The sequence below is a fragment of the Cydia fagiglandana genome, chromosome 1 (assembly GCF_963556715.1).
Source record: "Cydia fagiglandana chromosome 1, ilCydFagi1.1, whole genome shotgun sequence".
Taxonomy (NCBI): Eukaryota; Metazoa; Arthropoda; class Insecta; order Lepidoptera; family Tortricidae; genus Cydia; species Cydia fagiglandana.
Genome location: NC_085932.1, coordinates 15,161,345 through 15,189,088, shown reverse-complemented (window position 1 = coordinate 15,189,088; position 27,744 = coordinate 15,161,345). Strand labels below are relative to the sequence as shown.

The following is a 27,744-nucleotide window of genomic DNA, read 5'->3' as shown; positions in this document are numbered from 1 at the left end:
TGTGGTTTCCATTCGATTAGATTAGGTAAAGGACAGATTATAATTTTTGTTTGTTTCATATTAATTGTAAAGCTTGTTTGATATGGTACCCATACCATTTTAAAGTCTCTTGCCTCGAAATATTGTAGTAGGTATGTATCTAGATGTAAAATTAACGGTTCTTATTTTTTTCGTTGGGCATACGAAATGTGGACACTCTTGCTCGAAAACATTCTGCAAACTAATTCAAACCATGGCCGCCACTTGTACCCAAGCTTTTATTTTAGTTCGAAAAACAACGCGGTAAAATGTGAAATATCCCTCCATCCTTCCCCGGAATACATTTAACCGCATTATGGCAAATTTATGCACATAACAAGCAACCTTGAGTTACCTACTTATCGGTTCATTTGATTCCCGGGATGCGTCGATACATTCATGAGAGCTCCCCAGGGCCGGAAGATAGTCGGAATGGCTTTAATATGCAATCAACAATCGCTGGGTTATTTTATAGCTTTGCAAGAAATATTGTGTGTCTTGAAGATATAACAACTCAAATTTAAATAAGTTTTTGGCAAAAATTTCATTTTTGGTACAAGCTTTTATCGCTGACTGTACTTTTCTTACGACAGACAACTAATACTCATCGAGACAATTCTAAAAACTCCTAACACAATTAGGTTACGTTGTTTCATCACAGAGTTCCTATGGCCGCCTCCTGTTTCCATCATCAGATCAGCTCGATGGTGTACCATAATATTGCATTGTCATCCCATTTATACATGCATGCAAAATTTCAGCTCAATCGAAAATCGGGAAGTGGATCAAATTTAACTTGCAAGATTTGATTACATACATACAGACAGACAGACAGACAACGGTCAGGTGAAACTAAAGAAAAGCTTGTCAAATATGAGAAATTTTGTTGTTAGCGCTATTGTTCTTTTAATCATATCGGGAACTACTGGCAAAAACCAGAAAATAATAACATTAATAACTATGCATGTTATCTTGAGTAGTTGACTATTTAAAAAATATACAGTACTTTGAAGGAGCTTTTTTAGGCGGCCGAGGTTTAACGAGGTCGTCAAGTAATAAGTTTGTGGAGCTGTTTATGCCAGAAGGCCAGGTCGAATAAGTTCCCAATTCAAATGAAAGTACCTAGTTGTTAATATATGTAGTTAAATATAGGTAGTTATTCGGGGTAAAGAGCTTCAGAAACACACAACATGTCATTTTAGAGACATCAAATAGAAACGAAGTTCTCTCTATGTGTTTCCGGAGCTAATTTTATTTAAACCAGAAATAACTAAACAATACTCATATCTAGGCGTTTGTCCGCGGGTGGTGATGGACACGCTCCCACATTACTCCTGCATCGGCATTCGGGAACCGACACTGTTAACTGACATCCCTATTTATACTTTTAACCATCATAAGACGAACTACACAAACCAACATCAGCCAGCATACAAGAGACCAGTAAAAAATTGACGGCTTATTTAAGCTGGTGGGACACTAATGACCTCGTCATAATGTTTTTTTCTTGCCCAGAGACAATAGGATTTCTGAAAACAATAATGTAGCATGTTGTTTAATGGGTTGCTACGATGCACTTGTTCGGCTTATACTTTGGCCGGTAATGTGCAGTTCATTTGAATTATTTTGTGTAAGGCAAATTCCACAACAGAGAAAAATAATTAATGGACGAAAAATATTAATCTTCCCTAAGTATTTAAAAATATACTGAATTAAGAACTGATATATCGTCGTATAAAACTCTAGTAATATCACTACAGGGTCGAAATAAACCAAATACATTAACTCTATGATCATTATCAATCACCGGCCAGGCGGACGGTCGCGCCGCACCGCGGTCAGATGGATTTCCACCAGACATAAACGTCTTGCCTTACTCTCGCTTGATACGGGATTGACTTTTTGTCTATATCTGTGCAAGTAGTTTTGTGAGAATTTTTTTAATACGCTATTTCACTTTTCTATTTGAGTTGATCATAATGGAATCTGATTCCAAAAAGCTTCTACGTCTACTATGCCAAATCAATGGCCAAACCAAGAGATTCTCCATTCGTCGTGAACTTACTTTTTATGACCTTTCCCGATTTTTTTTAATTTTTATACTCTGAAATTTGTATGAATAACTCTAATGAAAATCTGGAAAGTAGCAAGTTCCCGGAATGGATCAACCATCCACCAACCACGAAAACAGATTGACATATCTGTTACCCTCATTACAGCTCAACTCAGAAGAATAGGCGCGGCGCAAGGCCCACTCGAGTACTTATTGAACAATGTTTAAATAGGTCTTATGGGTCATTTGAACCTATTGTAAATAGGCTCTTTTTACTATAGCGCGACAACTTGCCAGTATTGATCTCCAATTAGTCAGCCAATTAAATATTGATAAGAATGCACGCATAGGTAGGAGTTTGATGTCTAACGTAGTTCATGGCTCTTGTATATTATAAATCTTGTAATTGTAAAAGCTATTGGTGGCTATAATATTTTATTAAGTAAACGATGTATGTTGGCTACTAGGTGTGTGAGTCACGATAAGTATTTAAAAAATTCCTAACTTCACAATGACATAATATTCGTATAAAGGAGTCATTTAATGAAAAAAACTACGAACACCAAAAATAATATGGTTGATAATATTATATCCGACGACAGAATAAATAAACCAACATTTAAATATAAAATATAACTCTCTCGTCATACTTTCGTTAAGATTAATCAAGTGACAAGCGAACAAATCTGTCGAGTAATTTGACCAGCAATTATACTAATTAATACGAATGCCTATAAAGATGTACTTATGTTTTGGAAAATACAAGTGACTGGCAGTTCACGATTCACAGTTCTGAGGGACAGTGTCAAAGTGCCAACAGTATTACCTTGTAGGCTGTCATAATTAGGCAACATCGAACAACGAAGGCTGGCAGGGCATAGGACAGGGTTAAACTATACGACGTTTGCTAGTGGCAGAGGGCAGGTATTTATTTTTGCGCAGTTTTATCCAAATACCACCAGTTTCACACTAACATAAACATAATACGGCAGAGCGTGTGCGTAACTTTAATTTCTGTTTTCTATGCATCTCGCTCGTACACGCATATTATTGCGAGCGAGATGTATAGAAAGTAAGTTGCGCAGACGATCGCGAATATGTCAGTTTGACACCGCTACTCGTGGATAAGAATAAAAACCTTAATTTTATTTGACACCAAGTGAAATTAATGATTCCTTAACACCAAAATAAACTTTAAAAGTGTGCATTATTCCTATTGAAGATTGTTCTTTCCTATAGACAAATTATATTGTACCAAAGCAGTCAATCAAAATCAAATCAATGAAGAATGTCTCATGAATGTGATTGACATTTTTAAAGAATTTTGATTATCGCTCCAGTCTTTATTACGATGCTTCTTAGTTATGCTTTGTTATTGCTTGACATAATTAGTAAGTAAATTAGGCAAAATTAACTCAGGTAATTATTAATGCCAGCGAATTTTGGATGCTGACCACAGTAATTATTAACTACAAAAATATTAACTTACGGGAACAGCTCGAGACACCATCACACATTTGCCTTGTATACATACCATACTTACCTACAAATACATCCTCTAAACAATGAGTTGCGCAAGCAATTTATGTATAATTGTATACAGTACCATAGTGATAACATACGTTATGTAGGTACGTCATTCTAGTGTTTAGATGCCGTTTCTTAGAGAAGTCATCTAAATGGTATCATGACCAGTCGGTCAACTTAAAAAAATTCAACCATACCATTGTACCTATACATTAAGCATTTTGTTAGTTTATTGTTTCAATATAATATTCGCACGTGTATCGTAGTACACCGGTTTACAGTACATCTGGTGCTCCACCTACGACACCCTGTGCTATAATAAGCACACTACGTATGTACATACTGTAAAACGTTGAACGATGTAGGTAAGTACACGTGCGAATTTCCTATTTTTCTCACTTATAAAATAGTCGATTATAATATTACTACCCACTCTAGTTACGCCTAGTTATTTTGCAGGAATACTACCATAGATGCATTTTAGTCCGAGCCGACTGGTAAGTAACTAATTCCACAGAAATACTAAAGTAAGTACTAAACTAATCGCATTGTCCTCAACCTCACGGACTAGCTTCGTGGAAACCGTCAACAAGGCCGCATTACGAAACACCGCAGCGTGAGCAAATGCGACGACGATATTTCAAATTCGACGTCCATTGATCGCCTGTCAAAAGACAAGTTATTTATGCGCGTTGTTAAAAAAGTAATGTAACTGAAGGTCGACGGTATTGTCGCGTCTCGGTTTTGAAAGATTGCCCTATTCAGTTAGTATTGTTACCTAAGTGCAGGATTTTTAAACGTTTATGGTATTTACAATGCTAATAAGTCTGTTTAGTTTTGTATTAGTGTTAAAAGTGTTTACTAACCAGTTTTTGACATTGAAATGTTATTCTCCATGAAGTTGATAATGCATAAAGTAGCGTTTCTTATGAACCGCAAATAATTTAACGGTTCCAGAAAAAAAAATACTACTTTTGTTGTAAATTGAGTGTGTAATACGCGATTGTTTTATTATTGAGTGTGTTTTGTATTACTTCCGATGAAGTATAATCATCCCTAGATGTAGTAAAGATATGTGACGTTCCATGACAAAAGGTACCTTATGGCGGCAGGCGCTTACGCTATTATTTACGCCGCTCCAATATTCAGCCGGGGCAATGGTACCTTTTGCCGTAGAACGTCACATATCTTTACTATTTCATATCTAGTGAATCTCTAATTCATTTCCCGAATCGAGCCGATTATTTCAAAAGAGCAATACATAATACCTAGTTATGTATGAGCATCCGATATATCTCATTGTTATTTGGCACATCTTATAACGTGACGATCCAGAAAAGGCTCGGCCACTGATATGTACAACTACACCCATACTGCCGTATTCGAACTTCAAGATATTCACAAGAGACGACACGTACTAGATCCATTCTAGATACGTTATAGTTTAGATATCAACTAGTTCTCTTTTGCAGCGCAATTCGGGCAACCAATGTCACTTTTACGTTAGATAGAGTATTAGATGTGAATTGGATCTCTAAGTCATATCCTGTGGAAATCGTTCAAGAGTATCTCCAGAATCGCGTAATGTCAAATTTAACAGGTTAGATCTTAAACATATCGTTATCGTATCTTGGTGATGTCTAACATATATCTAATAGATATCTATTTCAAAATCCGAATCGGGCCCATACAAACATACAAATGCGCACAACAGGCCTTCTGTTATGATTAGCGCAGCCTTGCCAAGTATCCGTGCACGCACTCACTGTACGTTACTTCATAAGTACTGGCTTACACACAAGTATTTGTAGCATTACAAAACAAATAAAAAATAATATCTCAATAAAAATTAATAATAAATATGCGTGTGTACCGTATCAAAGTAAGATGACAAATGCTTCTTAATTCGTTTTCGCATTATTTGATATTTGATATTTATTCCGGGATAATTTTACAGCATTACTGTTCATAAATTACGTCTTCTGTTTTTGACGATTTTTGACCCCCCTACCCCCTAAAATCATCAAAAAATCATGCTTCGAATGACCCGACCCCGTTTCCTCCTACGTCATGCTACCATCATCCGATGTCCAGACCCCCCCTCCCCAGTTTGAAATGACGTAATTTGCTGTAAAATTAAATATGTATTATTGTAAAAAACTACTAAGTTCCCCCTCCTCTTGTCGTTATAAACTGATTGATGAATCATCGTCATCATCATCATTCTAGCCTTCAGTCGCCCACTGCTGAGCATTATAGGCCTCTCTTCGTGTACGCCACTTATCCCGGTCCTGGGCTAATCACATCCAAAAGTGCCCCGCCATTTTCCAAATGTCATCCACCCAACGAGCCAACGGACACCAGGACCGATGAATATGTTTGATTTTACTAAGTAATTAGTTCGCATATAGTTTCAATGTTTTATCGAATTGATATAGTAACAAACTCTCATAATGTAGGTAAATAATTTAACTATCCACAACACGTGTAACTGTTAATGAAGAAATCCTTTGACTATGAAAGCTCATCGCACAAAAGCGCTAAAAGCTCGTAACTAGGTCCCGGTAAAAAGCTCCACGTTCAATTAAGCAGGATAGATGCAATAATTGGGGAGTGCGATCGATATATTTTATTCGACATAGCTTATTCGACGAAAGGCAAACATACACAAATATTGAATCAAGGATAAAAGTAATTAAAGTGTGATTCACACTACGAGCCAATCTACAGCTGGTTTTTATCTAAAAATCTTTGGTTCCTCTTTTAATGTAATAATTAATAAATAATGAAGCATACGTAGGGTTAAACGTGTATTTATTTCAATCATAGAAAATCATACTGGGAGGCATAGAAGTTATTTTTTAATTTCGATACCACGTAAATCGGTCTCTATTGTTTCCCATAAAGTTTTAAGTCATAATAAGTCATAATTTTGTTTTTCTCAGAAACGCGTAACTATTCAGGGTTGCTTCCTTACGAAAATCCTGAAAAGTTAACGGTTCCAGAATTATGACTAATGATAATCTGACAATCATTACATTATGACTTTCAATAATTATGTCAAACAAAGGGATTCGCACGTAAATACTGTAAACCAGGTATACTCGTAGGTATATCTTAGTGTTTCATACATCGGGTGTGTTCGCTATTAAGATTCAGACCGAATTTTGCTGAATGGACAAATATTTCAAACACGTTAAGACACATAAATTTAATGTCAAATGTAACCACGAAAGAAACATATACCATGTAAGCCCAACTATGTTATAATAACAGTTAAATAATTAAAGGTCTGTAATGCCAATGCTTCGATACTGCATCACTAAACTAATACATGATTAATACGAAAACGTAACTGGATTAGTTTGTTGGATTATATCGTTTGTGTGAGCGGGCTGCGCCCGGCTTCGCTGTTTAATAGGTGAATTATCCGGTAGATGCACCAGCATGGATCGCCAAGCTTCACGGACACTGCATCCGACCCGCTCTGGCGCGAGTCAATCGGTATATTAGTTATTACTTCAACTGAAAATTTAATTGCTATAAGACTCATACGTAATTGGACCAAATAGAAAAGCAGCTGTTTATAGGTAAATTAACACGATTTGTACTATCAAGTATACAGGTATGTCGCTACCGCAATGGCGACGAATCTATTCCATGCCGTCAGACTTCTGTGTGGAACATTGCCATTGCCACTCTACCTTTAGTAAAAAAATATAGTATAATTTATAAAAGGTATACCCATAATGAACCTAATCATGTTACCGTTAATAATAGTTAAATCATAAGTAGGTATCATAACAATACCATCAACTATCGGTGACTGTACCGACACTAAATAAGTAGGCACCTTGCATATCAGTAGCATACTAATACAACTAAGTACGATAGTGCTAAGTGGACAAACCAACACACGGCGAGTCGGCCAGACGGTTAAGTGGATCACCAAGGCAATAACTAACAGATGATAAATAATAGAACTAAAAATTATCTTACCTAATGTTTCCGATATGTTAGGTGTTCGTTGTCTTTATTTTACTGAAATCTGAATGAACTTTCATTATGATGGTCAACAAGTGTAAAAATTTGTACATTGGTTGATGATTTTAGTTGATTCTGAAAGCAATCATAAAGCGACGGCCTGTGCGCTAGTTTGGTTTGGAGCCTTCAGGTATGAAGATATAATATTATATGTATTATAATCAACGATCGACATGTATACCGAGTAATATTAAATCAATATCATGTCAAGATAATATTTTTAAAGTTTGAATAGCAGGCCAGTTCGAATGTAGACATCAAATCAATCAATCAATCAATCAATGTGGAACTGAATGATTGCAATCATGGATGAATCTTACCATGGTGCAATAATCGATATTATGATTATATCGGCACACCTAAGAGAGTCTCATTTGTCATTCAGGTTTTTTATCAAATTTTTCTCGCCTGTGCCTTTCCTGTGCTTCGCAACACCTTAAGGCGGGATTCCACCAGCGTGCGGCACTAGCATTTGTGTACTGAATATATATGCTTGTGCCGCACAGTGCCGCACACTAGTGGAATCCCGCCTTTAGGTGTCAGACACGTCTCACTCCAGCTGTATGCAGATGCATTGCGGTAGGTACACTCTTTCGACGGTTCAAAGCCATGAGTAAGAAGGACGGTCGGAGTTACACTGATTATAATATATTGTGTCGTAAATATATAAACCATTCTACCATAAGTACCAATACATTTTTAATTACAATATTTATAACAACGGAAACTATTAAACACTTATTCTTGAAAATATTCAGTACACAAATATTATGTACCGTCAGCCGCAAAAGTGCATGGCGACTTTATCAATGAATTCATTCATAATTTCTCCATGCGATTTCGCAGCTCACTGTACAAGTATGTAAATTGTTAGTCGAGGGTCACATAGAATATTTAATAGCATACACGGGATATACTGCCGTATTCGAACTTCAAGATATTCACAAGAGACGACACGTACTAGATCCATTCTAGATACGTTATAGTTTAGATATCAACTATGTAGTTCTCTTTTGCAGCGCAATTCGGGCAACCAATGTCACTTTTACGTTAGATAGAGTAAGATATCTATTAGATGTGAATTGGATCTCTAGTCGTATGTCGTATCCTGTGGAAATCGTTCAAGAGTATCTCCAGAATCGCGCAAATGTCAAATTTGACAGGTTAGAACTTAAACATATCGTTATCGTATTTTGGTGATGTCTAAAAGATGTCTATTTCAAAATCCGAATCGGGCCCATAGTTAAAACATAATCTAACAAGTTTATGCGTTGACGCGCCATCTTCATGTTTCTATAGCTAACGCAATGTCCCATTGCTTGATTGGCGTGTAAATTAAAATTCCTGACACCGTTTATGATTTTATCACTACATATTTATTATAAAACAAAGTCCTCCTACGCGTCTGTCTGTACGTCTGGAAATTAACCTGCTGGAAATTAAAATTAATTGAAATTAAAATCTACTTAATCTGTTCATTAACTACTCTCAAGGGCAATGATAACGGCCGTACTCACTTTGTATGGAAATCAAAACGCTTGAGTGTTTGTCGAAAGGTTCATCGAGATTAATTCCTACTAATATTATAAATGCGAAAGTAACTCTGTCTGTCTGTCTGTCCATTAACTCTTCATACTTAATCCCTGAACCGATTTAAGTAGATGAAATTTAGTGTGGAGGTATAGTTAGTTTTTTTAGCATTAAGGGGTTATTCACCTTATTTTTCATGCATATTTCCGTTTGAAACATTAGTATCCTCACCATGATTTTTACGCGGCTTAATAGTACGAGGGAAATGCACTGTAAGTTTAAGCAGTCGGTAGCGAATATGTCAGTGTCAAACTCGTGGTAAGGTAAGTAAACATCAAGATACTTTGATGTTACAGAGTTTGGAAATAAATGTTTTAAGAGCGCCTACGTTCCTTAATACCGTTAAAAGGGTCTTACAATGCGTTTCAAAATACTTTCAGTCATATTTAAAGCCGTGATGATTTAGTAGATACAGTATAAGTTATATTTCTAACGAACTAGACGCATTCGCCTTTTCACAGTATTATTAATAGTGGTCGGTGGATAGTACGCGCCGTCATTACCAGTGCTAATGATACAATAAAACACATCCCGACTATCAGGAGCTCGAATCTGTGCTAAATGTGAACTCAATTACTATTACATCGGAGAAATGCGGCGAGTGAATTAATATATATGTAAGCATATGTACAAAAGTTGCATAAAAAAGGTTTACATCGCATCAAGATAGATTGCATCGTGTGTGGCTAATGAAAGCAACCTTAGTGTATTTAGAGATTATTTGTAGCGAAATGAGAAATAATTAATTAGAAAGTGAAATTTGATACTTCATGCCGTTTGTAAAATGTCCGGAATATTTACTCTCGTTTATTATGAGTAGGTAAGTATTGTTCCAAATTCATTGTTGAAAGGACAGCCTTTCAACAATTTGGAACAATACTTAGGCATTAATTAATTGGCAAATAAGCCACAGGGCTTATTTGCCAATTCACTAATTCATGTACGATTAACATCTTAGCGAGGCGAACGAACCGGCAAAAATATAGATTTTTTATTTAAATTCAAAAATAATGTAGGTGTGCCACCTGAAAGGGTATAAAATTATGTCACTAAATTCTTCTTAAACCGTTTTCCGGTACCAAATTGTGGCACTTTCCACGTTCTTAGTTGCATCGAGACAAGTGCATTTCAGTTTGGCATGTCTGTTTTTATTTCACGATAAAAGACGACAAAGCCGCCGGTTTCAACGCATCTGAAAATCAGATTCTTCACGATGTTTACGTTCGATTTTCAGCTCGGGTGCACTGTCAATATTATCTACAAAATGCTGTAGCGGTAAAAATGTAAGTAAAGAGTATTCTTAACCCGCATAAAATATTAACTTACTTATGGTAAACTTTGTAAAGAGGATATGGGTAGGCGATTTTTAGGGTTCCGTACCCAAAGGGTAAAACCGCTATAACAACAAATATTAAAAAAACTGGTCAAGTGCGAGTTCGGACTCGCGTTTCAAGGGTTCCGTACATCACACAATTTTCAAAAAATTAGTTTTGTAAATACATGAAACGTGACGTGAGTGAAACGTCTTGAAAAACCCGAATGGGTCAGTCACAAACCAGATGTAACATGAAGTTTTCTGACGTGATGGCTTATATCTCTGCAACTATGCAAAGTAGCTTCTTAGATAGCTTGGTAGATAGGAAGATTAAATACCGAACAGTAGTATAAGTGTCCAAATGCGAAGACTGAAGACCGAGCTCCGCGTAGGGCTGATAGCTCGGAGCGTCCGACGGGTTCGCGCTTCCTACAACTTCCGCAAGTGTTTTAAAAGCGAAGGCCGAAGAGAGATAATACCAACAGGGTGGCCAAAAATAAGTGCATTCCCGTAGCCGGGGAGGTTTTCGGATTATACTGAGCTTTACAACTTTTATTATGGGACCAACCCCGAAATCGCGAAAAAAAAATGTATCCTCCCATAGAAAATGGACCAGCCAAAATGTATGAAACAGCCAAATTTTTCCTCGCAATTTCGGGGTTGCACGTTGGCAACGGGAATACACATAGTTAATTTTTTGGCCACCCTGTATAGTGCTTTTTAAAACACGTAACAATAGTAACCTAATCAATCAGTACTACAAGTACCAATGCGCCGGCTGTGTGCCAGATAGAGCCTAATCGCATTTTTTGTGGTCATTCCGACTCACGCTTGAAGCTAAAGGCACGCCTCTTCGGGACGCTTCGGGCCTTCGGCCTTATGCGGATATCGGCCTAGGGCCTTCGCAATAGCTGTCTACATCCCGTTTCACTTAAACCATTGCGGCTGTGTCCCTAAAAAACCAAAAAAGCATTTTTGTTCTTAAATCCGACTCACGCTTGACTGTAGATTTCTCATAGGTTTTCCTGTCATCTTTAGGTAAAGGACTATTTTGTGTATTTTTTTTCAGAATTTTAGACCCTGTAGTTTCGGAAATAGAGGGGGGGAATGGTCATTTTTTGTCTATTTCCTTGAATAACTTCTAAACTTTATATCGTAAATTTATAAAAAAAATATATTTGAAATTCCCACAATGAGCTCTTTCATTTGATATGTAACACGATATAGTTTGCAAAACTTTGTTTTTAAATTTTATCTTTTACCCCCCAAAAGTAGCCCTTATGTTTAAAATTCATTTGTTGACGTTACATATCCGTCTTTGGGTCACAGACTTACATATCTGTACCAAATTTCAGCTTAATTGGCCCAGTAGTTTCGGAGCAAATTAGCTGTGACAGACGGACGGACAGACAGACGCACGAGTGATCCTATAAGGGTTCCGTTTTTTCCTTTTGAGGTACGGAACCCTAAAAGTACGGAACCCTCAGTGGGCGAGTCCGACTCGCACTTGTCCGGTTTTTTTTATTGGTACTCTTAATCAATATAGTTTATTACGTGGAAAATAAATGAAAAACAAGTCATAATAAGTATTAAAAAGGTCCAAACAACAGTTAAATAGATCTAACAAGAAATATATTTGCTTTTTTGATCATGATATATTGCGTTTGACTCTGTTATTAAATTACACAACTGCTGGTGTTCTAGTTTTTGTAATCCCATTTTATTTATGAATATAAGGTAATCAATATTCATGTTTCAACGAAGTACATATTTAAAATTCTAGCAATATTAAATTTAGTAATATGAAATTTGAATTAATAGAAACTGGATATTTTAAACCAAATAAACCACACAGTGGCTCAGTGGTCATATTATACTAACTATATTTCAACTTGATAAGGCTTCATGTCCCTTTTTTATTATTTATAAATAGGTAGTTTAGTTTATTGTGCAGTATTCTGTTTTTCAAAACTGGCTTGGGAACATCGCTTAGAAGCTTAATAAACTGGCAACGATCAATCTATGTTATATTGCTTAAAAAGTATTCAATTCTTAAAGCAGAAAGTTCCGACAGCCACGAGCTCGGCGTATAGGCCACCGCTCCCGACACCAACAACTACAGACATCGTCTACTTAGACCAAGATAAAGAAACATCTACTTATTTGCGAAAGATTATGTAACACATTACATATTACATTTGTACATATAATAACTTCTATATTCACGGCATTCATTGAACCCTTTCTTAGACAGTTCAAAAATGACAATCGAATGTTAATCGCCCTGCCCGTACCACCCCGTACCTACACATTTAATAAAATAATAAAGAACATATGTTTGTAGTGCTAAGTCACCTTTGTCTTTATAAGGATTAAGAACATATGTTTGTAGTGCTAAGTCACCTTTGTCTTTATAAGGATTAATAAAAAAAAGGAAATGAAGTGAATATTTTATGTTTAGGTATTGCAACTTCTTTGGGTATCTTTTTACAATCAAAAACTGGTTACCTAAAATCTGGACTCAGCTCAAAGTTATTGGATACGGTTTCTATTTGGTTATATATCTACGTTAACAATCGACTTCGGAATTGAAAGAGCAAGATCGATACGGCTTTAAGTTCTAGAACAGAATAGAATATATAACAATGCCGGCGGACTGTAGACTGTTCAACTACCGGACTGCCTTAGGGCCCGATTCGGAATATGAAATAGACATATATTAGACATCTTTTAGACATCACCAAGATACGATAACGATATGTTTAAGATCTAACCTGTCAAATTTGACATTTGCGCGATTCTGGAGATACTCTTGAACGATTTACACAGGATATGATTTAGAGATCTAATTCACATCTAATAGATATCTTACTCTTACTAACGTAAAAGTGACATTGGTTGCCCGAATTGCGCTGCAAAAGAGAACTAGTTGATATCTAAACTATAACGTATCTAGAATGGATCTAGTACGTGTCGTCTCTTGTGAATATCTTGAAGTTCGAATACGTCAGATAGGCCCTGTTAAGTTATTTACAGGTCTTCCTATACAATTCAGCTGGAAAGTTAAAGTGTGAAAATTTGATGCGCTATTTTATTAGTTTTACAAAAGCTGCAATCTGAAACAAAGATTTGTTTTATTTTTAAAACAGAGCCCAGGGCTCTTTCTAAACTTATCATTCGGTAAGTATTCTTAAATAGTCATTCTCGATTTAAATGTCGCGGTTGAAGGATTTTTTGACAATAACTATGTACTTCAATTTTAATTTAAAAGCTTTAAGTCAAATATTGCGTTATGTTTTGATTTAACGTATCTGTCAATTTTAAAATTACACACTAAAGCTAATAGATACTCCTGTACTCCAAAAAACAAATTTGACTAACAGTTTTTAACGAATAAAAATGTGACGCGTAGCGCAGTGGGGCCCTCAATAATTTTCTACAATTTCTTGTCGGACTATCAATTACATATCGCGACACCTACAGGCGACCTCCGTCAGGGCGGGAGCTGCGGCTACAACCGCAGAACAGAACAAGCGGCGCAAATATGCTGTCCTCGGTGAGGGATACATATTTGCGCCATTTGGCGTAGAGACTCTGGAACCGTGGGGGCCTAGCGCAAAAGTCTTATTTAAGGAAATGTCCCAGCGTCTCATCGACACCACAGGTGACCAGAGGGCTGGCAGCTACCTCGGCCAGAGAATAAGCCTGGCCATCCAAAAAGGAAACGCTGCCAGCCTCCTGGGCACCATAACAAACGAAGGTGACCTGGGGAACATTTTTTACCTATAAGTTAATTTAAGATCTGTTAAATTTTAGTTTTAATTTTAATGTTGCTTCTATTAAGATTTTGTTTGTTATTGGTAAATAAACTTTAAAATATATTACATATTTAATATAAATAAGATTCATCATGATTTTCAAATACAGATAGTCCAAATCAATTATCAGAGCCAACGATAAAACAAGGTCCTGTTACTCTATGCAAATACCAGCTGCATCTACACTACTAAACACCAATCTTAGCTCTCAATCTTCAGGCAAATACTGCAGTACTCGAGTTAAAACGTCACACAACAAACGGGCTGGAATCCACTTTGGAGCCAGATCTGTCTGCGTCCGTATTCCAAAACTCAGTAACGACCTTCTAACCGTGGCCGGTACAACTTTTAATTGAGTTTGGAACAAAAGTCTCGTGTCTAGCCAGGAGACATCTTTGTACCGCGAATTGGTTTGTCTTAATTTTCTAAGGTGACCTTAATACCTGCATGTCTTTTAAGAAACTCATTAGCTGGTATAGTCCTGGTGTGTTAAGGCAGCAGCTAAAATGTATTCTAGTCTTGATAAAAGCTAAAAAACATTTCGCTGGCATATAATAATTGGGGCATTACTCGCAATGCAATTACATCAACAATATAAAATAGTTGTATTTAGTATAGAAAAATGTGTTTATTTGTTGGGTAACAATCATCCAGGTGGTTGTTTATCAGCTGACTTTCTTGTGAAAGTGTTTGAAAATATTAATTCAAAAAAAGTTACGCATGTCTCTGAATTGATCATCTATAGATATAACTAAAGTTATATAAAGAATGAAGTGAAGTTTCTATATTTACTTGTGACATGAAACAAGATGTCAAGTGTGAAAGCATAAGCGACTCATCTCTCATCTCGCGAAACTTAAGCAATCACGTCGCCTGCGCCGCCACATACGTCGCAGAACTTTTCAGCGAACTATTCGCAAGCCTGCCGGCGACAGCGTTGAGGAGGCTATTCCGAGATTTCGAGATTTGAATCATTATTGCCGCCAGAAGTAATACCTACTACAATCAGGAAAAACTCTGGAATCAAGGTTTAAGCATTTTAACGTTAACAAAAATTCCTCACACTTGTCCCAAGACGAGTTTTACAAGCATCACGCAAAGTGAAAAATAAATAAGTGCATAACTAGTTTTTACAGTTAATAATGGCTTACATCAGAGTAACGTTTTTGAAAAGAGAGGAGTAAGTAAATAAATAGACTTTATTGCACCACAAAGGAAAAATTCAATACTTAACAGAATATTGGATTATTGGAGAAGGTTATTCGATGAACTCAAAAAAACAATAGTCACACCTAAAATGAGTGTTCACATAAGTCGTAAAACCTTACTAGGAGAAACTTTTGAGAGCCTGCCGGCGACAGCGATCGGAAGGCGATCTCGAGATCCTTATCAAGCCAGAGCTTCCGGACCGGTACGTTTACATTTCTCTGTGGATAAAACTCTTGGGAGGCACCCTTAAAGGCAGCTCGATGCGCCTTATCTGCCGGTATTGCTTCGATATTGTTGGCACAGCGACTGCCGGTGTTTGCTCTGTCCGGAATGTAGAGGAATGAAATTTATAAGTATCCATCCGGAGGTAATGGCCGTATATATATATACTTTGTTTGTGTATTTTGTTGTGTGTATATTTTATCAAAGACTTTCAGTGCAGAGCGAATTTTAATGTAAATAAAGAATAAAACTAGAGAGCCGAGCAGGGATATTAAATGATATAATACAAATATTCTTTATTGCTCACAAATAACAAGAGCAACAGTACTTACATACAACTTAAGTATAAACTTAGATAAAACTATAATAGACAACAGGTGGTCTATCATAGGCGGTCTTGTTGCTTAAAAGCCCAATATATTTAATTCGCTGCTATAATTAATGTTTAATACATCATACAAACTACATATTACGAGTATAAAGGGTTGTAAGAAATTATATTTTATAAAGATAGGATGATAATTCGTTATTTTCTATTGTCAATCAAAAGAGATATGTTGAAACTATGTATGAATCCCATACTTTGAACAGTAGTATGAGGTATGAGATACGAGATTTTTTCAAAATAATGAGATTATTGTTTACCTATCCTAATTGATTGTTATATTAACTAGGTACATTTAAATAAATAATTAACTATTGTTTGCTGAAATTATTTAACACAATCGATCTCTATACTTAAACTTAGGTACTTAAAAGAGGGAAGGCTGCCTAATATGGACACGGTGATCTTATTATCCTCGTACTACATATTTATGAACCTCTATGAACTAAATGTGTAGGAAGTTTGGGATCGAGTTAACAGTGCAGCCTACTGCGACTTAATAAACATGGTAATGTATTCAAGACCGAGACAAGTGGGCATGTTCCGAGTGTTACGGCCGATGTTTCGGTTGTTCCGATACAGGAGTTCCGGACTGTCCCTGACTGTTCCGGACATGGAGCCAGAGGGAGCTACAACGAGTCGAATAAGGATTTGCATAATTTGGCCCATGAAGGGATTACAGCGTGACTGAAATTATTTTAATCTCGAATGCGAGTTACAATCAGACCGTCGTGTGTCAGTAATATCATGTACCTACTCGTACTACATATAAGTATTCGAATGATGATATTGGAAGTACGTAATGTAGACTATGAAAGGTTGATTTCTCATTAAACATAATACATAAGTAAATAAATTTGAAATTCAAGATATACTTTGCACTTTGTTCAAAATTTTTTGTTAAAAATAACACTTCTCTTGCTATAATATCAATACTTTAAAACAAATTCTAAAGTTATTTTGAAGTTATTACAAACTTAAAGGTTATATGTACAAACAACATTGTTTTTGAATACCTACATCCTGCATACCTACGACTAATTAAACATTAAGTAAATTCAAGGGGACATGATTCATCAATTCATCATTCACCATTTACGTCGTGTAAGAGTATCTACTTCATTTGCCTCATCACTTTTACCTGGTGCAGTTTCCAAGCACATAATATGCACGACTTTGTATTACGCGGTAAAAGCTATAAACGACTTTATTGAGCATAATGCTTAATAAGCATGGTAAACAACCGTTTAAACATTAAATCCTCATTACTGACATGGCGGCGGGTACCTATCAAATTACAATTTATATCAATAACCGAACGATATGGACAGGGACAACTAGCGGTAATATCAAACTAGTATTAATTTGCAGTTAAAATGGTTGTTAGTAAGTAGCTAAGCATATATTTGGTAGGTACTAGCTTCTCATCTGCGTGGAATGATGATGATAATTGTTAAAATAAAAACAGACCTTTGTCTAAGACTACTTTATTTCCTTCCACGGGACTCAAATCATCTCCATTTCAAATTTCATCTAGTTCAGCGGTTTAAGCGTAAGTAAGGCAGAAAGAGTTTCTTTTGTAAGTATTTATAATATTATAGTATAAATTTGCATATATCTATGAAATACCTTTTTGTGTATCTTTGAGCAAATTACTACAAATTTGTTTTATTGTACTTTAATATGATGAAGTAACATAATCTGCAGAAGACAAAAGTCATCATTTAGAAAGATTTATTTAATTCTGGTAAATGGTTTCGTTTTACTAAACGGTTGTCAAACCAGCCTTAATGGGGTAAATTAAGTAAATGATAATCGATCGTTACGTTAATATATTCGTGTTTGGAAGTTAGGTCATAGAGCAATGTGAAATATGCAATGAGGGGCCTCGCCAATTAATGCCATTAGGGTTGGCAGAGCCCCTCAATAGACCACTTGCTCTTTCCTGGTTAACAGGAAAATATCATCACCCAAATAAATAATAAATACACTTGTGTAAATTGCCGTCCATATTTCTCCTAAGTAAAAAAGTATTGTGGTAATATTGTGTAGGTTACTTATGACTCTTATGAGTAACACCATAGATAGAGTACAAGTAAATGTAAATCACATTTAGTAATTGTTGAGCATTATTAGTAATGACAGATGTAAACTTTAATGTAATATAAGAGAGTAGAGACTGCACGATCCCACAGTCAAACCGTGTAAACTGTTTTTGGGACATTGTATCTGTATAAGCTGTATACTTTTATGTTAATAAATAAATAAATAAAATAATAAAGAAAGAGTGGTAACTCCATATACCAGTGTAATTACCAAAACGCGAGTTATTTCGTAGTCGACATCTAGCGTCAAGTAGCGGAATTTATCAGTACTGCTCGTTGACAATAGATGTCGCGGCGAACGAAAACTCTACCTAATGCTCAACAATTTTCAGCTAATTTAATAACCTGATTAACTCCTTTCCTTTATTTTAATCTTCTTTAAAATAGAGAGTTCTAAAACATCAAATAACATAAGCTACATGGATATGACTGATATGAGACTATCTGTGTTTTGAGCTAATGGATAGCCTTTATCAGTTTGGGGAATAATTTTAAAATTGGTAATGTGTACGTACCCTTCAAATAAATATGTATCTCAGTTAAAACAATTAAATTTTTTGATTTTTCATGTTAGCGCATCGACAATACATAAACAATCGTAAACAGAACATGGTATACAAGTAGGTAATAGGAAATATTAGGCAAAGCTCTGAGTAGATGGCACCTTTGTGGCACATACAGTAAACAAACCACAGTAAACAAACAAACCAACTTGTCAAAAAACAGTTTAAGGCACAGTATGTATAAGGTAGTCTATGAATTTACTGAGTCGGTAGTGCTGCACTATGGCGGCAGAACATTGCAGTAATATCCCCTTGATATACCTGAACAATATTGGGAATTTATAAAACAATATTTTTATAACATCCGGATCTGCAAAACTAGATATTTTTTGTGTTAGGTAGCTGTCACAATACTAAATATTTCATTGCTACAGAGATTAAACGACCACAGTACGAAATTAGATTTGTGTAAGCATTATTGTGTAAGTTAAGTTTAGGGACTTGCCCAATACAATACTACCACTGTACCGGCTACAACCCTGCTATTCGCACTTGTTGTCGCATGGCATCGACATTTTACCCTGTACTGAACCGTTAGTCGTACATGGCGGGCTTGGCTCGTGGCTTCCAACCGCTCACCGATTTATAACTTGCAATCCATTTCTAAAACATCGATTGCAACTTACTGCCCGTTGCATTTGAATTTCGACCTTGAGTAACTGTGGAAAGGTTGATTCTAGCATTTACGAGTATTTGAATATTTGCCGTTTATATTACCTGCGCTAAATTCTCGTTCGTATTTGGCTATAAACAAGCTGAGGGTTGGAGAACGGTTTCGTTGCCGGAATTTAGTGGTTGCATGCGCTTAGTGAGGCATGGGATGAAACAACGAGCGCTACTTTCGTGGTCGGATAGCTCTCGCGACGGAAACGACACAAGCTGCGCCTGAATTGTTTAGCTTGCATTACCAAAGACTTCGTTTTCCCACGACCTCGGTGCGATAAGGCTAGCCATGCATAGTTGGTATGTAAGTACATACTGTAAGTTATATTATTGTTGGTAAAGGTATAGATAGACACAGGTTTACTGCAACAACACTTAGATTTGGCCTAAATGTTGTATTTTTCAGCCGATTACGGGAAGAGTCAGATTTTAACAGAGAATATTTTAGACACAAACTGTTTTGTTAAAGTCACGTTATGTCTAATTTACCCATCGGTAATCCTTCACCCGTACGTTATAGGTTATAGGTTCTCAGTAGGTAGGCAACCACTGTGCCCGTCGCTTGCGCAATGTGCACTTGTACAAACAGTGAGCGCGCAGCCGTTGTTGATAACGATCCACTATCAAGTGAGTTATAATCGTTGACTTCTCGTCTACAGCTTACAAACTGTCCATCGCAGTGCAATTTAACTAATTCCTTAAGGAGTTGAATGATAACATGGTCATAGCAACATAATGTCAATGATATCTCTTTCTCACTGCTCGGATTAAACATGTTCAATAGTATATGTTATACAGTGTGCCAAGTAATTAATGGATAACCTTCTAACCACCGACAGGGTACCTTAAGCTGGTCCAGAAAATGCACATTATAGGTCTAGTAAGAGTTTCGTGGTTTTCCAGATAATCACATTTTTATAATTTTGGTTCCTTGTACAAAAGACAGAAAAGTACGTTACTAAGGTAGCCTCCTCTAGTCTAGAGTCTAGATGCTGCATGAAATAGCGAATACTCGGATTTGTAATATTATTGCTTATTGCCCCAATTGCTGCTCAATTTCCGAACTAAAGCGTGCATATGGGTAGATATATTAGGAATTGTTTATATACTTCAGTTTCGATAACTGAAGACATAAATATCCCCTCTTACCCTCCGAGTGGGTGCCAAATGAGTTAACCTTGATTCCAAGTATCGATAATGATGCATTATTCCATGCCATTATACTAATATATATTTTTGGATGCATAGACCGTGGAGTATTTATATATTATTAAAATACTAAATAGGAACGCAGCGAGCGTGGTGGAAACTTTTGCGCCTGGAATGACTCGGGGTGGGTTATTTGCTCAGTTTGGTTTTATGTACTTATTTTTTTTTATAAATGATGGCTTGTGTTTTTGTCCTTTATGCCTATTTGATGTATGGTTTTGTTGTGTATTAGTTTTATGTTAAGTGATGGAGGATAGATTAAGTATTGTTTTATTATTGTACGTTTTGGACTAGTTGTAGATATGTATTTGTATAATATTTTAAATATGTTTTATGAATTATTGTGTAAAAAGCAACAACTTCTTAACAAACTAACATACAATGATTGAAAACAAAAATAGGATCAAAATATAGTTGGTTCATAACATAGTTATTCACATTACATTTAGTTATATTGGTAATCAGTGTTCACGTCACGACGGTCAGACTCTTTTCAATGTTTGAATCGAGATGCAGGTGCCGGTGCGTCGTCGGTAAATATTTGCATTGTGAGATGGCTGAGCCGTGACATCCGTTATAGCGCCATGAAAATGAATTATACTCGTATTATTACTTTACCTAACACATCCAGGGTTATCAGATAACTATTTATGTTTATTGTTAGTCTGACTAGATTTGTATTTAATTAATACCAGAAACGAAAAAAACTGATTCGACAAAAATATTGATTCCACTTTTAATATGTATGGGGATCATGAATGTTAGAAAGGCGTTGTAAAATTAAAAATACACGATTACCCATATCATTAAACCCATTTTGTACCAATACATAAGCGCAATAGAGTTTTAAGGCAAATGCAATATCTTTAATATATAGGCCCATTAAAACTGACACTGTGACATAAAAATTATATCTATATGATGTCAGCCACTCGTGCGTCTCACTCTCGCCAATATGGACAAATACGAGCGAAATGCACGCGCGATAAGTATCATTTAGAGATTAGATGCCACAGTTTAAGTTTTATTGAATTGGCCTCATACCTAATGTAGATTCGTTCGTCGAGTTTTGCTCTACGTATTCGTCGCATTTTCTTACAATTAGTTTCTGATTTTTGCTGGTACTTAATGTATCCACCTGTTGTTAAGTCATTAAAGGCTAGATTAATTATCTTTCGCACTCACATTGGTACAAAATAAGCTTGAAGCCATAATAAGAGAATTAATTACTGCCGTGGGGATTCCCGGAACAAGCTTCTTCATAATTTACGAAAATAAAAATAAATATATAAATGTATACGTGCATACATATACACCTGCATACGAATCTTCTAGCAGATTGTTAGAGGCTAAAAATCACTTTTACTACTAGCCTGTAAAAAATAAATATACTTACATAATACATTATACGGTTAGTAAATATGATTTTAAGGGGTTAGAATATGACATTTATTATTTTTAGTATAACACTGGTTCCTTTAAATTGTTTTCCCTAACAGAAAATCAGTCATAATTAAGGCGATTGAGAAACCTCCCAAAATACTATTGGAATTCTGATCATTAAAAATAACCAACAAGAGACCCAAGGGACCTGTCAAATGAAGGATAAGTGGCCAGATAGGGACAGACGGGGAAAATTGGACCCTGAGTGACAAGCCTCCGTAATAATCTGATTTATTGTTGCAACAGGAAATATTATGCTGAAAAGAAAAAGTACAGCAGTGTCTAATATAATAGCAGTGTATTTACACTAGAGTAATAACTTGAGTAAATAATTTCTAAAAATAGGTTATACCTCGCGCTTCGGATATATATCGCGCTATAGGTTATATATCGCGCTATAGGTTACATATCGCGGCTTGTCGTGGGCGACACTCTCACCTGAGTCTCAAGCCTCAAAGTCCAAATGATGGACCATTAATTAGTACTTAAAGGTCAGCAAAGAAGGTCATCTTATGATGAGATGGGTTTAGATGTAAAGATTCGATTGAAAATAATGGGCAAGATAATAAGTCGAATAATTGTACACATTGTATCTAAATATTCTAATGGGATTTCAGTTTAAAAAAATGCATCGTATTGCCTTAATTTTCATTTTCTCATAGACTGCAGTTATATCGCACACAGCTGTAAATGATCACGAGAATTTATCGCATCTTTGATTTTTTCGTATTTTTTTATATTTTATAAAACTACCTAAGTTGTAAAAATCCAATAGTAAGAACAAAGGCTTTTCGGCACCTTTGTTCGTTAGTACATACAGTTACAAATGTGTGAAATAATTTGTTGGCACAACCTTTTTTTAAATTATATTAGCCGATAGTATTTGTAAAAGTGCCATTTGCCAAAAAAAATATGACTATATTATTGAGATAAAATTTATAAAAAAGATAACGTTTCAGTTTCAGTTGCCGTTCTCAGTCATAACCATAGTATGATTTTCATTTCTGTATTGTAAAATTGGGATTGGGGTTGACGTTTCGTAAGCATGTGAAATTTAATTTCTATTTAAAATTGCCTTCCGCTCACGCCTCGATGCTTATTGAATTGCAATAAGAAGTGTTAAGATGCCGTTGGACACGGCATCGGACCGCAATAAGAAAAGGCGCGAGTTGGTCTATTTCGGATCTTGCCATACCTGCGTTAGCGCAGACGGATTCTCCAGAGTGTTAACTACACATAGAATGCATTGAGACATTAATCAGACGGTAACCAAATTAGACGGATTGACTGCTAGCATAGGTAGCAGTACATAGGTGTATATAAAATGGTATCAGGCAACTATGAGGTAGGACTTCACTGTACCTACTTATCTCTATGAAATCTATTTTTTAGTGAAATTTATGTTTTACATCAACTTAAAGAAAATAAACAAAATCATAGTATATTGTGATTTTTCTTTTACAATTATTTTATGCTAATTTTGTCTGTCGGTATTGTACATACGGACAGATAATATTTTTGGTAGCTAGGAATGTAAAATGTGCATTTTTACATATTTTGAATGAATGTTGTATGGTTTAATTAAAAATTATAAACGGCTATTATGCTAATCTTGGACTATTTACGTATGCGCAAGCACGAAAATTCGATATCATCAATTAAACGTTACTGATCCATTATTTAAGTCTCTTACAGGCCCAATAGTGTTTTTAGTTATTCGATATGTTTCTAATATGATACCGATCCGTCAGTGTTAAAAGTGACATTTCTTAAAAACGTCACTTTTGACACATATCAATATCATATCGAACTTATCGAATAACTAGAACTCGAATTGGCCTGTTAAACGTGATAGTATCATATTTAAGTTGTGTTCATAATGTTTTAAATATCTTGCGTATAAAGCCATTGTAATTCAAACTATTAAAAGATGATACACAGTAGTAAGACATCAGAAATGAAACTTCAGTATACTTAAAGAAAACATTAAGCTGGCATAAAACACAAGATACTTAATGACCTTCCTCCGCTAGCAACTAGGTACTTTATACTCGTATAAATAAGTGATGTAACGTTTGTGTATATAGGTAGTGAAATAGCAACAGTAAATCTATTTAGCAAGCTGCTGTTTCGATAAATACTTAACCTCGCATAAATTATGTACTCGCATTTGTAAAAACAAACGAAAACACATCTTAGGTATTTGACGGCATTTAAAGTATTCGCCTCATTTCGCGGTGTTGTTTAAATCGATGATTGTTTCGTCGCGCGCGATATCGGTCAATGTCAGAGCGATTTCGATTTTAAAACAAAAAAATGTTAAACTAAACCGATTTCAAAAGCAAAGCGAAAGGCTTAGCCGCGTTAAATATTGCACGAAGTTGATAACAACTCCATTAGACGTGACAGAATAATTACAAGGATAATTAACGCTCATTATTAGTCACTACAACGGGGAAAACAAAGTCGAATGATTCTAGAGTAGGTAAGTTTGACATAATGGCAAAATTTCGTCTTTGCTTTGGTCTCAAAAACCCGATTACGAACCGAATCGTAATACCTACAATCACACAAAAAATCCCTAGGTATTTGACCACTACAAGTAGAGACACTGAAGATTTTGTAACATGATGTAAAATGTATTCCCAACTGGGAAAAGTTTAACCTTTATCTAGCAAACAGAAAGTAACGTCTAGATGGGATCTAAATTAGGTACGGGTATCAGCATACCACTTTGAAAAGAACAATCGGATGATTCAGACATCAAAGGTTTTAAAACAATTTGAAGCACGTCGATGCGTGGTCGAACCTGGCACATGGTAGGGGGTCGGGTTCGAGGGGGGCAGCCAGTAGGCGGCACTGATAGGCGGGTAGCCGCCGTTGGACCGGCCCGCGCCCGCCTTGCCGCGCGCGCCGCCCGTGTCACCGCGCATCCTTCACTTCACTTCACATGCACCACACCACATGACGCTATACGTCTGCATTCAACCGCGGCCGAGCAACTACTAGCGCGCCGGTACACGAGGTGCGCGCGCGCTGACGGACGATCAGTCATTCTTCGTTGTCACCAAAGCCCCCTTGCCGTACACTTCCCCCCCTTTATCACCACTAAAGAGCAGTCCGTCTGACACGGTTTTCACAACTCCAGGTGTGATCCCGACCTATACCCGATTTATGTTGGTGACGTCATTATTGCTTCCGTAGAACTCCGTTGATTTGTGTGTTTACACTTTGGGATTAACCGGTCGATTTACAGCTGATCAAGTAGCTGCACGCTAGACGTAACAGATTCAATTATTTTTTCAGACTACCTAATGTTGAAGTTAACCTTGTACGTTTGGATTTAACAATCACATAAGATGGGATGGGACGGTATTAAATCTAGCCATTAATTAACAAGTTATGAGGTCAGGAATTGCAACCTGTATACAATTTTGTAACCACTTTGTAAGCAAATAAACATTGCAAGTAGTAAATATGTTTGGCCCAGCTTATTTTAAATCAATTGGGTAGAAATAGGACATACGTATCTCTTACTGAAGATAAAGTAATATTATTTTAGATTACAGCTTCAGTCAGAAAGCTTTAGCTTTAGATTTTATTTAGGTACCTAATCTTTGCTCTATCTCTACAAAAAGTAAATTTTTGTAATTGTTTTTGAAAACTGTTTTTCTGTGAGCTACTCAGAAACCGTTTCAATTTAGGACAATATCAATAATTTTGAATATACGAAATGACTACCTAATTATTTTTTTTTCCATTTTGCTTTGCGAATGTTGCAATTGAAAAATAAAATGGTTAAAACAGTTATAATAATTTAATTTACAGTAATGCAGAAATGTGTCTTGCAATTTCAGCACCTGAATATGGCATGTGTTTTTCAAACACATCTGCGCGGTACGTACATAGGTATGCCGCATTATATTCTCCCCACGTGCGTCGATGTACGCCGGGCGACTTTCATTATAGTCCATATTTCGTTCGAGTAAGAGCTATTTAGTCTTGAATACTGGGAATACTTGGGGTGTGCTGTATGTCGATCATTGCCAGGCAAGTAACTCGATAGTTAGCGATAGTACTAAATCGATTTGTCACACAGTAAACGTTGGACGTTACTGTGTTATCAACAATCAGCCAAACACAGGGAAAATACGTTAGCTTAAATTGATTATCAAAGCAGCATACACACTGAGTAGGAAACTTAGCTAGGTATTAATTTAAAACCGCAAACAAAAATATGGTCTTGGTTTAGTAGTTCTATAAGGAAAAAACATCTGAAACTAAATATTGTTAACTGTTTTTTTTTAGTAAAATGCCATTTATTAAATCTATTAAACTGATAAGTCCTCCATCCGCTAGAAACTTGGCATAACTTGGAATAAAATAAGAGTATAAGCAGCTTGTCAAGTAGATCCTTTTCCTTTTTCCGCCACTTTTGTATCCAATTTTCCCGTTTTTTTAATGTTATCAGGAAAATGGTTTAAGATATAAAAAAAAACCGGGCACGAAGGGTTCCGTACCATAATGCAAAAAAAAACAAAAAACAAAAAAAAGGAAAAAAAAAAACGGTCACCCATCCAAGTACTGACCACTCCCGACGTTGCTTAACTTTGGTCAAAAATCACGTTTGTTGTATGGGAGCCCCATTTAAATCTTTATTTTATTCTGTTTTTAGTATTTGTTGTTATAGAGCGGCAACAGAAATACATCATCTGTGAAAATTTCAACTGTCTAGGTATCACGGTTCGTGAGATACAGCCTGGTGACAGACAGACGGACGGACGGACGGACAGACGGACAGACGGACAGACGGACGGACGGACGGACGGACGGACGGACAGCGAAGTCTTAGTAATAGGGTCCCGTTTTACCCTTTGGGTACGGAACCCTAAAAACCCAATGAATGTAACAGGTGTATTCTAATTTTAATTATAGGTTTTGGATTCGATCAGGATTAGATGTGGATCCGGTCGTCAGTGTCTAAAGTCACATCCAAAAATGTTTTGAAACTGATAGATGAGAAAGATCCGATCCATATCTAATCCAAATTGAATTCATATCCTATAATCAAGAATAGAATACGCCTGTAATATTCTCCGTTAAATTTTCTATTATAGTTGCCCCGAAAGCATGTTGCGAGGACTTAAAATTTTCAAATCGAGCTTTCGTCGATTTTGGCGTATTTCTGCCATGTTTAAGAGAAGGGCTATTATGCATTGATTGGTGCTTTTTTAAAGTTTTAGCCCGTCAATAGCCGGCTAGATGAGAGTTAGACCACAGAGATAAATGAGATAGTAAACTTACCATTTCTATTTTCACTGTCAGCCGGTTTCATTTGGATTGGATGGTGCATCTGAAAATAAACAAATAAAAATTACTAAATATAAGAACCTTATAAAACGAAGAAAATTATCGCGTTTTGGGAAATCATATTTTGATGATTTGTATAAAAAAGAGATTATTTGATTATTCAACAATATTTTTTTCACCTCATCATCTCGGAAATCTTGTTTAGAAACAGCGGACAAAAGTAACTTATTTGTTTAGGGGGTACCTAGTGGCAATTTTCTAGTTTTAAGG

The 27,744-nt window shown here is 36.0% G+C and overlaps 2 protein-coding genes across 17 annotated transcripts in view; one reads left to right on the top strand and one right to left on the bottom strand.

Moving 5' to 3' along the window:
- The window catches only part of LOC134665706 (CUGBP Elav-like family member 1), a 385,067-nt gene that overhangs the window by 77,636 nt on the left and 279,687 nt on the right, over positions 1-27,744 (bottom strand). For 14 of the 16 annotated variants that reach the window (XM_063522758.1, XM_063522669.1, XM_063522678.1 and 11 more), the window contains one exon: positions 27,469-27,517. In XM_063522758.1, coding sequence (XP_063378828.1) covers positions 27,469-27,517 — 49 coding nt within the window. Of the gene's footprint in view, positions 1-24,973; positions 25,254-27,468; positions 27,518-27,744 lie in introns of those variants that run through there. The other 2 variants (XM_063522766.1, XM_063522774.1) reach the window with 2 other exon arrangements.
- The window catches only part of LOC134665897 (mesoderm induction early response protein 1), a 242,434-nt gene that overhangs the window by 123,793 nt on the left and 90,897 nt on the right, over positions 1-27,744 (top strand). The gene's annotated exons all lie outside the window — the stretch shown is intronic.